Consider the following 15,227-nt stretch of genomic DNA (forward strand, 5'->3'; position numbering starts at 1 on the left):
AGAAAATTGGTCCTTTTAAAAGCCCACTGTACAAGAATTTGCTTTTATGAAACATAATCAGCAAGAGTTGATAGGAATCTTAGCAGAAATGTATTCTTTTTAAATTCAGACATTCAAGAAGTTAGATACATTGATTCAGCAGTGATGATTCTCCACTGACCTGTATAAAACAGAAATCTACGGTTATATTGTTATAAATATATTTGAGAGAACCTCTTGCTATCATAGTACCAGCTCTTCAGGGTGAATTATGGACCACACAATGGATACTTGAGAGAAAGCTTTACATCAACTCTTGTGCTTATTTTTCGATGATAAACGTTAGTGTCACATCCACTGGATATACGTAAGAAATTGCTTCTAAGAGTAGGAGTCTTTCATTTTTAAAAACAACAACTGATATCAACATTATCCATGTAATGTATTGCGTAACTGTAGAAATCTATACTTATGAGCCAATAAAAAAACTGATAAGCGTGAGATAAAAGGTAAAAGTCTCACATTGTATGCTTAACATCATTTGAAACACTAACAAGTAAGAAAAACTGTTGTATTCCTTGTACAGATATGAAATATGGCCTTTTTATTTACTTTTAAATTATTATTTTTTTTGCGGTACAAGGGCCTCTCACTGCCGTGGCCTCTCCCGTTGCAGAGCACAGGCTCTGGACGCGCAGGCTCAGCGGCAATGGCTCACGGGCCCAGCCGCCCCGCGGCATGAGGGATCCTCCCGGACCGGGGCACGAACCCGTGTCCCCTGCATCGGCAGACGGACTCTCAACCACTGCGCCACCAGGGAAGCCCTGAAATGTGGCCTTTTTAGTAAAAGGCACCAAGATCCACTCACTCAAGCCAGAAACAGAGGAGTCCTCTTTGCTTTCTCCCTTTACCTCTCCTCCCACTTCAAAGCCATCAACAACTTCCATCAACTCTCCCTTCCAACATATATCACAAAGTTTTTTTCTACCTCCATCCTGGCTCCGACAGTTATCCCTGGTTGCCGGGTCTCTTTAAAAAAAGTTTTTGTTTTTAAACTTCTCTCTCTATTATCCTTGGCCTCCCCTAATGCATCTTCCACAAGGTAGGCAGAATAATAAGATTATCTTTATCTAGCTTAAAATCTTCAATGACTTGCCCTCACACTTAGAATAAATCCAAACGCATTAAACTCGGAGCTTCTGGAATCCAGCCTCTGCTTCTCTGCCTAACCCTGTTTCCCATGGAGCCAGAAACATTATACCCACACCCCTTGGCCATCCTCAAGTTCTTTCCTGTTTCAAGGCCATTGTTCTCCCTGCCTGAATCACTCTTTATCCCGCTTGTTTCCTCCTATCTCAGCTAAAATAGCCTCTCCCCGAAGAGACCTTTCTTCATTGCTATATCTGGAGATCTTATCCTGTCAAGCAATTTCTTTTGTTGTACTTATCAAAATTTGCAATGATTTTGCTTGTTGATCGTTTTCTTTGTCTATCTCCCCATGAAAATGTCAGTGTCATGAAGAGAAAGGACAATGTCTATCTTGGTTACTGTCATATATACCTAGTATGTCCTCCACCAATGTTTATTTAATGAATACATGAACTTATTGCAGCTCTGCTTTCACAGATAGAGGCCATAAAGAGGCAGAGATGCAGATAAATTTCAGGGGAAAAAATTGCCCTTGATTTGTTTTCAGGTTCAGGAAACAGCGGTTTTCTTTTTTTTCTTCATCCTAAAATAAATGTTCAATTAAATCTAACTTTCTCAAGGGGAAAGTAAAAGGAATGAATATTCTCACATATTGCAATCATGAAGCTTATTCAAAGTGTCTATATATTTCTTATCTGTGAGTGGGTGAGCCAGATTTCTCTCTGGAAGTAAGCTAAACTCTTTGGGAAGCTTTTCTATCTCTTCTGAGCCACTTATGTAACAGGAAGATACTAGAGTTTATAACACGTCCCTGAGTATTGCATTTATTGCCAAAGAATATGTAGGCTGATTATAGATTATATCCACTTGTGTGTATTCGCTGTACAAAACAAGTATAGCAGCTTGTAAAAAGTGAAAAAGTTCTTGGCTGACATTGTTGAAATCTCTTACAAATCAAGCTACAATGAGAAAGCTGAAAAAGCTATTTTATAACAATATGTAAGAAAAAAATGATTTTGTGGACAAACGTATGTTTTAAGCGGACAAAATATTTTATAATGTTTTTCTATTTTAACTGAAGTACTGCTTTCTTCTGGAAGTACTGTTTTCTTCTTATTCATTGCTCAAAGAAAAATTGGAAAGCAAGTAAAAATAGTTAATGAACAAACTACTGTTATTAGACTGGCATAGTTGTAAAGGTATAAATTTTCTTCCATGTAATCTGAATCTTAAAACTTAGCAAACATGAACATATTAAGGGATAGAATAGAAATTTCATTTTATTTATTTTTTAAAACATCTTTATTGGAGTAAAATTGCTTTACAATGGTGTGTTAGTTTCTGCTGTATAACAAAGTGAATCAGCTATACATATACACTTATCCCCACATCTCCTCCCTCTTGCGTCTCCCTCCCATCCTCCCTCTCCCACCCCTCTAGGTGGTCACAGAGCACCAAGCTGATCTCCCTGCGCTATGCGGCTGCTTCCCACCAGCTATCTATTTTACATTTGGTTGTGTATATATGTCCATGCCACTCTCTCACTTCATCACAGCTTACCCTTCCCCCTCCCCGTGTCCTCAAGTCCATTCTCTACGTCTGTGTCTTTATTCCTGTCCTACCCCTTGGTTCTTCAGAACCATTTTTTTTTTTACATTCCATATACATGTGTTAGCATATGGTATTTGTTTTTCTGACTTACTTCACTCCGTATGACAGTCTCTAGGTCCATCCACCTCACTTCAGATAACTCAATTTTGTTTCTTTTCATGGCCGACTAATATTCCATTATATGTATGTGCCACATCTTCTTTATCCATTAATCTGTTGATGGACACTTAGGTTGCTTCCATGTCCTGGCTATTGTAAATAGAGCTGCAATGAACATTTTGGTACATGACTCTTTTTGAATTATGGTTTTCTCAGGGTATATGCCCAGCAGTGGGATTGTGGATCATATGGTGGTTCTATTTTTAGTTTTTTAAGGAACCTCCAGACTGTTCTCCATAGTGGCTGTAACAATTTACATTCCCAACAACAGTGCAAGAGGGTTCCCTTTTCTCCACACCCTCTCAAGCATTTATTGTTTGTATATATTTTGATGATGGCCATTCTGACTGGTGTGAGATAATATCTCATTGTAGTTTTGATTTGCATTTCTCTAATGATTAGTGCTGTTGAGCGCCCTTTCTTGTGTTTGTTGGCAATCTGTATATCTTCTTTGGAGAAATGTCTATTTATGCCTTCTACCCGTTTTTGGATTGGTTTGTTTGCTTTTTTGATATTGAGCTGCATGAGCTGCTTGTATATTTTGGAGATTAATCCTTTGTCAGTTGCTTTATTTGCAAATATTTTCTCCCAATCTGAGCATTGTCTTTTCGTCTTATGGTTTCCTTTGCTGTGCAAAAACTTTTAAGTTTCATTAGATCCCATTTGTTTATTTTTGTTTTTATTTCCATTTCTCTAGGAGGTGGGTCAAAAAGGATCTTGCTGTGATTTATGTCATAGAGTGTTCTGCCTGTGTTTTCCTTAAGAGTTTTATAGTGTCTGGCCTTACATTTAGGTCATTAATCCATTTTGAGTGTACTTTTGTGTATGGTGTTAGGGAGTGTTCTAATTTCATTCTTTTACATGTAGCTGTCCAGTTTTCCCAGCACCACTTATTGAAGAGGCTGTCTTTTCTCCATTGTATATTCTTGCCTCCTTTATCAAACATAAGGTGACCATATGTGCGTGGGTTTATGTCTGTGCTTTCTATCCTGTTCCATTGATCTATATTTCTGTTTTTGTGCCAGTACCATACTGTCTTGATTACTGTAGCTGTGTACTATAGTCTGAAGACTGGGAGCCTGATTCCTCCAGCACCATTTCTCTTTCTCAAGATTGCTTTGGCTATTCGGGGTCTTTTGTGTTTCCATACAAACTTTGAAATTTTTTGTTTTAGTTCTGTGAAAAATGGCATTGGTAGTTCAATAGGGATTGCACTGAATCTGTAGATTGCTTTGGGTAGTAGAGTCATTTTCAAAATGTTGATTCTTCCAATCCAAGAACATGGTATATCTCTCCATCTGTTTGTAGTGTCTTTAATTTCTTTCATCAGTGTCTTATAGTTTTCTGCATACAGGTCTTTTGTCTCCTTATAGGTGGGTTTATTCCTAGGTATTTTATTCTTTTTGTTGCAGTGGTAAATGGGAGTGTTTCCTTAATTTCTCTTTTGGATTTTTCATCATTAGTGTATAGGGTTGCAAGAGATTTCTATGCATTAATTTTGTATCCTGCTACTTTACCAAATGCATTGATTAGCTCTAGTAGTTTTCTGGTAGCATCTTTAGGATTCTCTATGTATAGTATCATGTCATCAGCAAACAGTGACAGTTTTACTTCTTCTTTTCTGACTTGGATTCATTTTATTTCTTTTTCTTCTCTGATTGCTGTGGCTAAAAATTCCAAAACTATGTTGAATAAGAGTGCTGAGAGTGGGCAACCTTGTCTTGTTCCTGATCTTCGTGGAAATGGTTTCAGTTTTTCACCATTGAGAACAATGTTGGCTGTGGATCTGTCATATATGGCCTTTATTATGTTGAGGTAAGTTTCCTCTATGCCTAATTTCTGGAGGGTTTTTATCATAAATGGGTGTTGACTTTTGTCAAAAGCTTTTTCTGCATCTTTTGTGATGATCGTATGTTTTTTCTCCTTCAGTTTGTTAATATGGTGTGCCACATTGATTGACTGGCATATATTGAAGAATCTTTGCATTCCTGGGATAAACCCCACTTGATCATGGTGGATGATCCTTTTAATATGCTGTAGGATTCTGTTTGCTAATATTTTGTTGAGGATTTTTGCATCTATGTTCATCAGTGATATTGGCCTGTAGTTTTCTTTTTTTGTGGCATCTTCATCTGGTTTTAGTATCAGGGTGATGATGGCCTTATAGAATGAGCTTTGGAGTGTTCCTCCCTTTGCTATATTTTGGAAGAATTTGAGAAGGACAGATGTTAGCTCTTCTCTAAATGTTTGATAGAATTAGCCTGTAAAGCCATCTGGTCCTGGGCTTCTGTTTCTTGGAAGAGTTTTAATCACAGTTTCAATTTCAGTGCTTATGATTGGTCTGACTATATTTTCTGTTTCTTCCTGGTTCAGTCTTGGAAGGCTGTGCTTTTCTAAGAATTTGTCTATTTCTTCAAGTTTGTCCATTCTATTGGCATATAGTTGCTTGTGGTAATCTCTCATGATCCTTTGTATTTCTGCAGTGTCAGTTGTTACTTCTCCTTTTTCATTTCTATTTCTATTGATTTGAGTGTTTTCCCTGTTTTTCTTGATGAGTCTGGCTAATGGTGTATGAATTTTGTTTATCTTCTCAAAGAACCAGCTTTTAGTTTTATTGATCTTTGCTATTGTTTCCTTCATTTCTTTTTCATTTATTTCTGACCTGATCTTTATGATTTCTTTCCTTCTGCTAACTTTCAGGGTTTTTTGTTCTTCTTTGTATGAACACTTTAGGTGTAAGGTTAGGTTGTTTATTTGAGACTTTTCTTGTTTCCTGAGGTAGGACTGTATTGCTATAAACTTCCCTCTTAGAACTGCTTTTGCTGCAACCCATAGGTTTTGTGTCGCCGTGTTTTCAGTGTCATTTGTTTCCAGGTATTTTTTGATTTCTTGTTTGATTTCTTCAGTGATATCTTGGTTATTTAGTAGTGTATTGCTTAGCCTCCATGTGTTTGTATATTTACAGTTTTTTTCCTGTAATTGATATCTAGTCTCATAGTGTTGTGGTCAGAAAAGATACTTGATACGATTTCAATTTTCTTAAATATACCAAGGCTTGATATGTGACCCAAGATATGATCTATCCTGGAGAATGTTCCATGAGCACTTGAGAAGAAAGTGTTTTCTGTTGTTTTTGGATGGAATGTCCTATAAATACCAATGAAGTCCAACTTGTTTAATGTATCATTTAAAGTTTGTGTTTCCTTATTTATTTTCATTTTGGATGATCTGTCCATTGGTGAAAGTGGGGTGTTAAAGTCCCCTACTATGATTGTGTTACTGTTGATTTCCCCTTTTATGTCTGTTAGTATTTGCCTTATGTACTGAGGTGCTCCTATGTTGGGGCATAAATATTTACAATTGTTATCTCTTCTTCTTGGATTGAGACCTTAATCATTATGTAGTGTTCTTCTTTTTCTCTTGTAATAGTCTTTATTTTAAAGTCGATTTTGTCTGATATGAGAATTGCTAATGCAGCTTTCTTCTGATTCCCATTTACATGGAATATCTTTTTCCATCTCCTTACTTTCAGTCTGTATGTGTCCTAGGTCTGAACTGGGTCTCTTGTAGACAGCATATATACGGGTCTTTTTTTGGTATCCATTCAGCCAGTCTATGTCTTTTGGTTGGAGCATTTAATCCATTTATATGTAAGGTAGTTATCGATATGTATGTTCCTATTACCATTTTCTTAATTGTTTTGGGTTTGTTATTGTAGGTCTTTTCCTTCTCTTGTGTTTTCTGCCTAGAAAGTTCCTTTAGTATTTGTTGTAAAGCTGGTTTGGTGGTGCTGAATTCTCTTAGCTTTTGCTTGTCTATAAAGGTTTTAATTTCTCCATCGAGTCTGAATGAGATCCTTGCTGGGTAATCTTGGTTGTAGGTTTTTCTCCCTCATCACTTTAAATATGTCCTGCCACTCCCTTCTGGCTTGCAGAGTTTCTGATGAAAGATCAGCTGTTAACCTTATGGGGATTGCCTTGTATGTTATTTGTTGCTTTTCCCTTTCTGCTTTTTAATATTTTTTCTCTGTATTTAATTTTTGATAGTTTGATTAATATATGTTTTGGCATGCTTCTCCTTGGATTTATCCTGTATGGGACTCTCTGTGCTTCCTGCACTTGATTGACTATTTCCTTTCCCATATTAGGGAAGTTTTCAACTATAATCTCTTCAAATATTTTCTCAGATCCTTTTTTTCTCTTCTTCTTTTGGGCCCCCCATAATTCGAATGTTGGTGCATTTAATGTTGTCCCAGAGGTCTCTGAGACTGCCCTCAATTCTTTTCATTCTTTTTTCTCTATTCTGCTCTACAGTAGTTATTTCCACTGTTTTATCTTCCAGGTCACTTATCCATTCTTCTGTCTCAGTTATTTTGCTATTGATTCCTTCTAGAGAATTTTTAATTTCATTTATTGTGTTGTTCATCACTGTTTGTTTGCTCTTTAGTTCTTCTAGGTCCCTGTTGAACATTTCTTATATTTTCTGCATTCTATTTCCAAGGTTTTGGATCATCTTTACTATCATTACTCTGAATTCCTTTTCCAGTAGACTGCCTATTTCCTCTACATTTGTTTGGTCAGTGGGTTTTTACCTTGCTCCTTCATCTGCTGTGTGTTTCTCTGTCTTCTGATTTTGCTTAACTTACTGTGTTTGGGGTCTCCTTTTCGCAGGCTGCAGGTTCGTAGTTCCTGTTGTTTTTGGTGTCTGTCCCCAGTGGGTAAGGTCAGTTCAGTTGGTTTTGTAGGCTTCCTGGTGGAGGGGACTGGTGCCTGTGTTCTGCTTGATGAGGCTGGATCTTGTCTTTCTGGTGGGCAGGGCCATGTCTGGTGGTGTGTTTTGGGGTGTCTGTGGACTTATTATGATTTTAGGCAGCCTCTCTGCTAATGGGTGGGGTAGTGTTCCTGTCTTGCTAGTTGTTTGGCATAGGGTGTGCAGCACTGTAGGTTGCTGGTCATCGAGTGGAGCTGGGTCGTACCGTTGAGATGGAGAAATGTGGGAGAGCTTTTGCCGTTTGATATTACGTGGGGCTGGGAGGTCTCTGGTGGACCAATATCCTGAACTCCGCTGTCCCACCTCAGAGGCTCAGGCCTGACACCTGGCTGGAGCACCAAGACCCTGTCTGCCACACGGCTCAGAAGAAAAGGGAGGAAAAAAAAGAAACAAAGGAAGAAGAAGAAGAAATAAATTAAATAAAGTTATTAAAGTGTAAAATAAACAAATTATTTAAAAAATTTTAAAAAGTAATAAAAAAGAGAGAAAGAAGAGAGTAACCAAACCAAAAAACAAATCCAGCAATGATAACAAGCACCAAAAACTATACTAAACAAAACAAAACCAGACAGACAGAACCTTAGGACAAATGGTAGAAGCAAAGCTATACAGAGAAAATCACACAAAGAAGCATACACATACACACTCGCAAAAGGAGAAAAAGGAAAAAAAAAAAATATATATCTATTAAAAAAAGGAAGAGAGCAACCAAATCAATAAACAAATCTACCAATGATAATAAGCTCTAAATACTAAACTGAGATAAATATAAAACCAGAAACAAATTAGATGCAGAAAGCAAACCCCAAGTCTTCAGTTGCTCCCAAAGTCCACTGCCTCAATTTTGGGATGATTCGTTGTCTATTCAGGTATTCCACAGATGCAGGTACATGAAGTAGATTGTGGAGATTTAATATGCTGCTCCTGAGGCTGCTGGGAGAAATTTCCGTTTCTCTTCTTTGTTCGCACAGTTCCTGGGGTTCAGGTTTGGATCTGGCCCTGCCTCTGCGTGTAGGTCGCCTGAGGGCGTCTGTTCTTCACTCAGACAGGACGGGGTTAGAGGAGCCGCTGATTAGGGGGCTCTGGCTCACTCAGGCCCGGGGGGGGGGGAGGGAGGGGTATGTAATGCCTCTGGCGGCAGAAGCTGGCGTGACATTGCAACAGCCTGAGGCGCGCCATGTGTTCTCCTGGGGAAGTTGTCCCTGGATCACGGGACCCTGGCAGTGGCAGGCTGCACAGGCTCCCGGGAGGGGTGATGTGGATAGTGACCTGTGCTTGCACAGAGGCTTCTTGGTGGCTGCAGCAGCAGCCTTAGCATCTCATGCCCGTCTCTGGGGTCCGCGCTGATAGCCGCGGCTCGCGCCCATCTCTGGAGTTTGTTTAGGCGGTGCTCTGAATCCCCTCTCCTCTCGCACCCTGAAACAATGGTCTCCTGCCTCTTAGGCAGTACCATACTTTTTCCCAGACTCCCTCCTGGCTAGCTGTGTCTCAGTAGCCCCCTTCTGGCTGTGTTCATAGCCAACCCCAGTCCTCTCGCTGGGGTCTGACCTCCGAAGCCTGAGCCTCAGCTCCCAGCCCCCGCCCGCCTCGGTGGGTGAGCAGACAAGTCTCTCAGGCTGGTGAGTGCTGGTTGGCACCGATTCTCTGTATGGGAATCTTTCTACTTTGCCCTTTGCACCCCTGTTGTTGTGCTCTCCTCCGTGGCTCCAAAACTCCCCCCGTCCGCCACACCCCGTCTCCGCCAGTGAAGGGGCTTCTAGTGTGTGGAAACTTTTCCTCCTTCACAGCTCCCTCCCAGAGGTGCGGGTCCTGTCCCTATTCTTTTGTCTCTGTTTTTACTTTTTTCTTTTGCCCTACCCAGGTACGTGGGGAGTTTCTTGCCTTTTGGGAAGTCTGAGGTCTTCTGCCGGCGTTCAGTAGGTGTTCTGTAGGAGTTGTTCCACATGTAGGTGTATTTTTGATGTATTTGTGGGGAGGAATGTGGTCTCCACGTCTTACTCCTCTGCCATCTTGAAGGTCCCCCTTCATGTAAATTTTAAATAGAAAATGATTGATTTTGAATAAATCTAACACCAATGGTTATGAGTAGTCTTTTCTGCAATTAGGTATAATTTAATGGCAATTTTTACAAAAATGGCTACAATGTAAGTGGATGGAATGTTCTTTCCTGTAAACCAGGGACGGGAACTGTCAAATATAATTCATCCAGTCAAATATATCCCTCTCCAGTGAAGAGTAAGGCACTGGGGGAGATTCCGACCTCATCAGGTAGAAGGGATCATCCCCTCAAAAAACACTGCCCACCCTACCTTGAAGGGATTCCGACCACCCAGATGCAGTGGAGGACAACCGGGCACAGAGGCACTGATATGGCTTCTATGGTTCACCTGCTGGCACTTGCCTGGCTTTGACATGGTTATGCAGGCACATGAGCCTGTGAACGTGTGGGTCCAAATGTGCATGTGAACACATTTTGCCATAACTAATGTCCTGGAGGGAGTAACAGAATAATGATGCAAGATTCTAGGCTTTTATAGCAAATGGGAGGAGGGTATCACCAAGCCTATGTTTCTAGAATCAGAAAGATTTTTACAACTTGGACTTAATCAGCTTGTCTCTCCAAAGGAGAGTGGTTTGAAAGTCATCCTGTGCCTGCAGCTCAAGCAGAGCAGATAAAAAGATCTATGAAGGAGAGATAGAAAGCTACAGGATCAAGCAATCAGAAGGAGAAGCTCGGCACCTTCCTTTAAATGTTAGGGAGCTCATTTCTTTAAATGAGGAATAACAGGAATCCTACCCTAGCACACCGCAGGGTGGGACAAGAATGACAGACACTTCAAGGAGAAGCTTAGAACACCTGGCCAAAGATTTTCAGCAGCTGTCAAGAGAGGAAAAGTGAAATACTAGAGCCTCATTGTAACAACATATGCATACAAACGTATGTGCACACACACCCACACACACATGCACAAATACATGTACACACCCCTGCACACACCCACATACATGCACACATACGCAAACACATGTGCAAAAACGTGCAAGTATTTGAATTTTATTAATTTCTATGCTTATATTTATTATTTCCTTCCTTGTACTTGCTTTGGGTTTAATTTGATCTTATTTTTCTAGTTTCCTAATTAGATTATGAGGCTTTTCATCTTTTCTAATCCTATGGGTTATTTAGAAGTGCATTGTTTAGTTTCCAAGCATTTGGAGAGTTTCCTGTGCTCTTTCTGTTTTTCACTTCCAGCTTGAGGGCACAATCTGTACAATTTCAATTCTTTAAAATTTGTTGAGGTTTGGTTTATGGCCCACTTATGGTCTATGTTAGTATATGTTCTATGAATGCTTGGACAGAATGTGTATTTTGCTGTAGTTGGGAGGAGTGTGAGTGTTCTATATGTTTTGATTAGAACCTGTTGGTTAATGGTGTTGATGATATATCCTTGTTGATTTTCTGGATCGTTGTTCTATCAATTGTTGAGAGAGGAATGTTGAAGTCTTCAATTATAATTGTGGTTTTGCCTATTTCTCTTTTCAGTTCTATCAGTTTTTACTTCACATATTTTGGTTATTTGATGCATACACATTTAGGATAGCTATACTACTTGGTGGATTGACAATTTCATCGTATGTATTGACCCTCTCTCTGTCCCTGGTAATTTTCTTTGGTCCAAGGTCTACTTTATCTGACATTGTATAACCACACCCACTTTGTTTTGTTTTCTTTTTTTTTAACTTTATAAATAACAGCTTTACTGGTATATAATTCAGATACCATAAAATTCACTCTTTTAAAGTATACAATTCAGTGGTTTTTAGCATGATTACAGAGTGGTATAACCATCACCACTATCTAATTTTAGTACATTTTCATCATCAAAAGGAAGCCTCATAGCCATTCCTACCTCCATTCAGCCCCTGGCAACACTAACCTACTTTCTGTCTCTATGGATTTGCCTATTCCAGACTTTTCATATAAATGGAATCATACAATAGGTGGCCTTTTGTAACTGACTTCCTTCACTTAGCATAAGGTTTACAAAGTTCCTCCATATTGTAGCATGCATCAGTACTTCATTCTTTTTTTTTGGCTGAATAATATTTCATATGGATATACATTTTATCTATTCATCAATTGTTGAACATTTTGGTTGTTTGCCACTTTGGGCTATGATGAATACTACTACTATGAACATTAATGTACAAGTTTTCATGTAGACATATGTTTTCTTTCTCTTAGGTATATGCCTAGGTTTGGAACTGCTGGGTTATATGGTAACTCTATGTTTACCATTTTGAGGAATTGTCAAACTGTTTTTCAAAGTGGCTTTACCATTTTACAATCTCACCAGTCATGCATGAGAATTCCCATTTTCCACATCGTCACTAACACTTGTTATTGCCTGTCTTTGATTTAGCTATCTCAGTATGACATGGTATCTCAATGTGGATTTGATTTGCATTTTTCTGATGACTAATCATGTTCAATATCTTTCCATGTGTTTATTGGCCAATGGCATATCTTGTTTACAGAAATGTTTATTCAACTCCTTTGCCCATTTTTGTAATTGGATTATTGAGTTGTAAGAGTTCTTTATATAAAGTCCCTTATCACAAACATGATTTGCAAATATTTCTCCCATTCTGTGGACTGTCTTTTCACTTTCTTGATGGTATCCTTTGTAGTAAAAAAGTTTCAATTTTGATGAAATTCAGTTTATCTATTTTTTCTTTTGTTGCTTTTGGTGTCATACTTAAGAAACTATTGCCTAGGTCACAAAACTTTACTCGTAAGTTGTCTTATAAGAGTTTTATAATTGTATCTCTATCATCTAGATCCATTTTGAGATAATTTGTTTATGGTATGATTAATGTTTGCTTGGTAAATCTCTATTCATCCTTTTACTTTCAACCTACCTATATCATAATAATTGAAATGAGTTTCTTGTAGACAGAATATAAGTTGGTCATCTTTTTTAATCCATCCTGCTAATCTCTGTCTTCAAATTTGTGTACTTAGAGTATTATGGCTTAAGTCTGCCATTTCATGTTTTGTTTCCTGGGTCTTTCCTCTTTTTTATTTCTTTATTTTCTTTTTCCTACATTCCTATGGATTACTTGAACATTTTTTAGAATTCCATTTTGTGTTATCTACGCTGTTCTTCCCTGAGGCCAAAAAGAAAACTCTGGAACACATCACCATGTCATTCCTGGGTTACAAGGTTCCTAGCTGGTTTTCCTTTTTTTCTCCATCTTTCAGGGTCTCCCTGTATTTGTTTAACCTATAATGTCCGGAATTTGTAGCTTTATTTATTGGGAAGGATCAGGGAAAGTACATCTATTTCATCTTTCCAAAAGCAGAAGTTATCATTCAGAAAAAATTTTAAAACCCTATTGTTCAAATCCACACTGGCCAAATCTGAGTGAGATTTATGATTCTTCTATGATCGCATTAGAGTGCCCACTTCCCTCACTTTAAATTTCTTTTCTGTCATGGCTAAAGTAATTTCACTATGATACCTTATAACAAGAAAAACTAGTCTTCTTTATGGAGATCTAAACCCAGCCTTTGCCTAGTAATATTTGCCAATGTTAGGAGCCAATTATAAACTTTTTGCAAGTCTTATTTTTTGTTCTCAAATTCATTCAAGCTTTTGCTTACCTCTCAGTTTAGTCTTGATGAAAATATGGCTGGTTTATTATTTAATGGTTCTCAAAGTGGCAAAACTATGTTAATCTTTTACAAAATCTATATTGCTAAGATGGCCATATTTAATAATATTGAATATAAACCATATACAACACCCAGTAATGAGCACAAGTCTATAGTTGATGAGTTGGTATATCGATAAGTTCTGACAGAAAACAGAAAGCATATTCAAATTAAGATAATTAGAGGAGGTTTTATTTTACAGAAACTACACAAAACTACAGAAAACTATTTACAAAAATGATATTGCAAAAATAAAGTGTTAGTGGTAGCTCAGCTCTCACCATACCCATGCCCACAATGTCAGAAAGAACAGTTACCATTACCACCTGGAAGGTGAGAATCATGCAGAGAAGTGTACTCTGAGAGCAGTTTAGAGAAAATGCAGGACAAGGTAACCTCAGAGAAAGGAAGAATAAATATCCAGACCTCTCTTCCTTTTCCCCCTCCAGTCTCCTCTCAGGGCTCCCAATGGTTGAAATCAAAAGGAAGCCAAAGGACAAGGAAGCTCATGGCAGCCTCTTGGGACAGAAACCCAGGTTAAAAAAAAAAAAAAAAAAAAGGTACACAGGGGATCTGGATGGGTGAATGGAAGATATTCAGCTTATTTGGTTTGTAGATTAGTATCCAGGTACAAATAAGAGCAGATGGGTTAGGTGGAATGCTGAGAGAATGTTTGAGGATCAATTCTCTAATCTGATAAAATACTCAGACCAATATTACCAATTTGAATAAGTAGAAAGTCATAATTTGCATAAAAATTAATGCATATGAAATACTGGTGATATCTCTATAACCAAAATATGAGGTAACCTAGGCTCAGGGTTTCAGGTTACTGTCTGATGAATTTACTTGGGAAGTTAATCATGATTGTCAGACAGAAACTACTGAATAACTTTTCTGATTTTCCAGTTTCTCCTCTCTGGCTTCTAGAAGCTATAGTTTCTTGCACCTAACACCTATCCCATATTCACTTCTTAACACAGAAAAGGCTGAAAAAGAAGGTGGCATATGACTTCTTTTGTATTCATATTTTCTCACAAATTTCAGCTGAAAAATTGAGGGTATGTATTCCCTAGCATTAACATTATACTATTATTGTTACTATCCTTATATAGTGCACAATTGCGAGACTCTTTTTGTTTTCAGCTTCCTTGCACTTGCAGAAGTATGGAATCACCTTTGAAAGCAGCATGTCTACATCTTTACTATTCAAATGGTATTTTATACGCAATTACCAAAAGCTTCGGGATACAGGAAGGATCTCAAGCCCTATGATCCATGACTGCTATTAATGCCAATATCTTCCTATGGAATAGGAGGACACAGAGCAACTAGGAAATGGAAAAAGGAGATGAATTGGTGATTACAAAGAAGGGCAATAGACCATAGAAACTCTATCTACTGAGGATGCAATAAAGCCACCATACTTCATGAGATAACGCGTTCCTAAGTGGAAAGGGGGAAGGGCAATGGGGAGAAACAACAGCCCAGGGCACTGATGTTAAAGGAAATGAAGCTTCCAGAGATGGAGAGTCAGGGGGATGCCATTGAATCCCATCTGTCACCATGAAGACAATGGAGAGGAAGTAAACATAAGGAGCAACATCTTGAGAAAATGCAATTAGCTACTAAAAAGTACTGACTTTGAGACAATTTTGTAATTTACTGAGGAGGACATGGAAACTATTAATGTCTTTTAGTAGATGTGAGACAATACTGTAGCCTACCACATCAACTTGGTCAGTAATTAACTCTGGTTAAATTATTCTCATCAGAGTAATTGTTTTAAAAGTAAGAAAAGACAGATGATACTTCACTCTTATGTTCACTTACTCTAGTT

General features: G+C 38.3%; 1 protein-coding gene across 5 annotated transcripts in view; it reads right to left on the reverse strand.

Annotated features, from left to right (window-relative positions):
• Positions 1-2,401: 2,401 nt before the first annotated feature.
• Positions 2,402-15,227, reverse strand: part of SUCLG2 (succinate-CoA ligase GDP-forming subunit beta) — a 318,185-nt gene continuing 305,359 nt past the window's right edge. For all 5 annotated transcript variants that reach the window (XM_089919541.1, XM_089919540.1, XM_089919542.1 and 2 more), the window contains one exon: positions 2,402-9,690. In XM_089919541.1, coding sequence (XP_089775667.1) covers positions 9,425-9,690 — 266 coding nt within the window. In that variant the 3' untranslated portion in view covers positions 2,402-9,424. The remainder of the gene's footprint in view (positions 9,691-15,227) is intronic.

The sequence above is a fragment of the Delphinapterus leucas genome, chromosome 10, assembly GCF_059928025.1.
Source record: "Delphinapterus leucas isolate spDelLeu-1000000601 "Yukka" chromosome 10, BTC_Dleu_Yukka2, whole genome shotgun sequence".
NCBI classification, from domain to species: domain Eukaryota; kingdom Metazoa; phylum Chordata; class Mammalia; order Artiodactyla; family Monodontidae; genus Delphinapterus; species Delphinapterus leucas.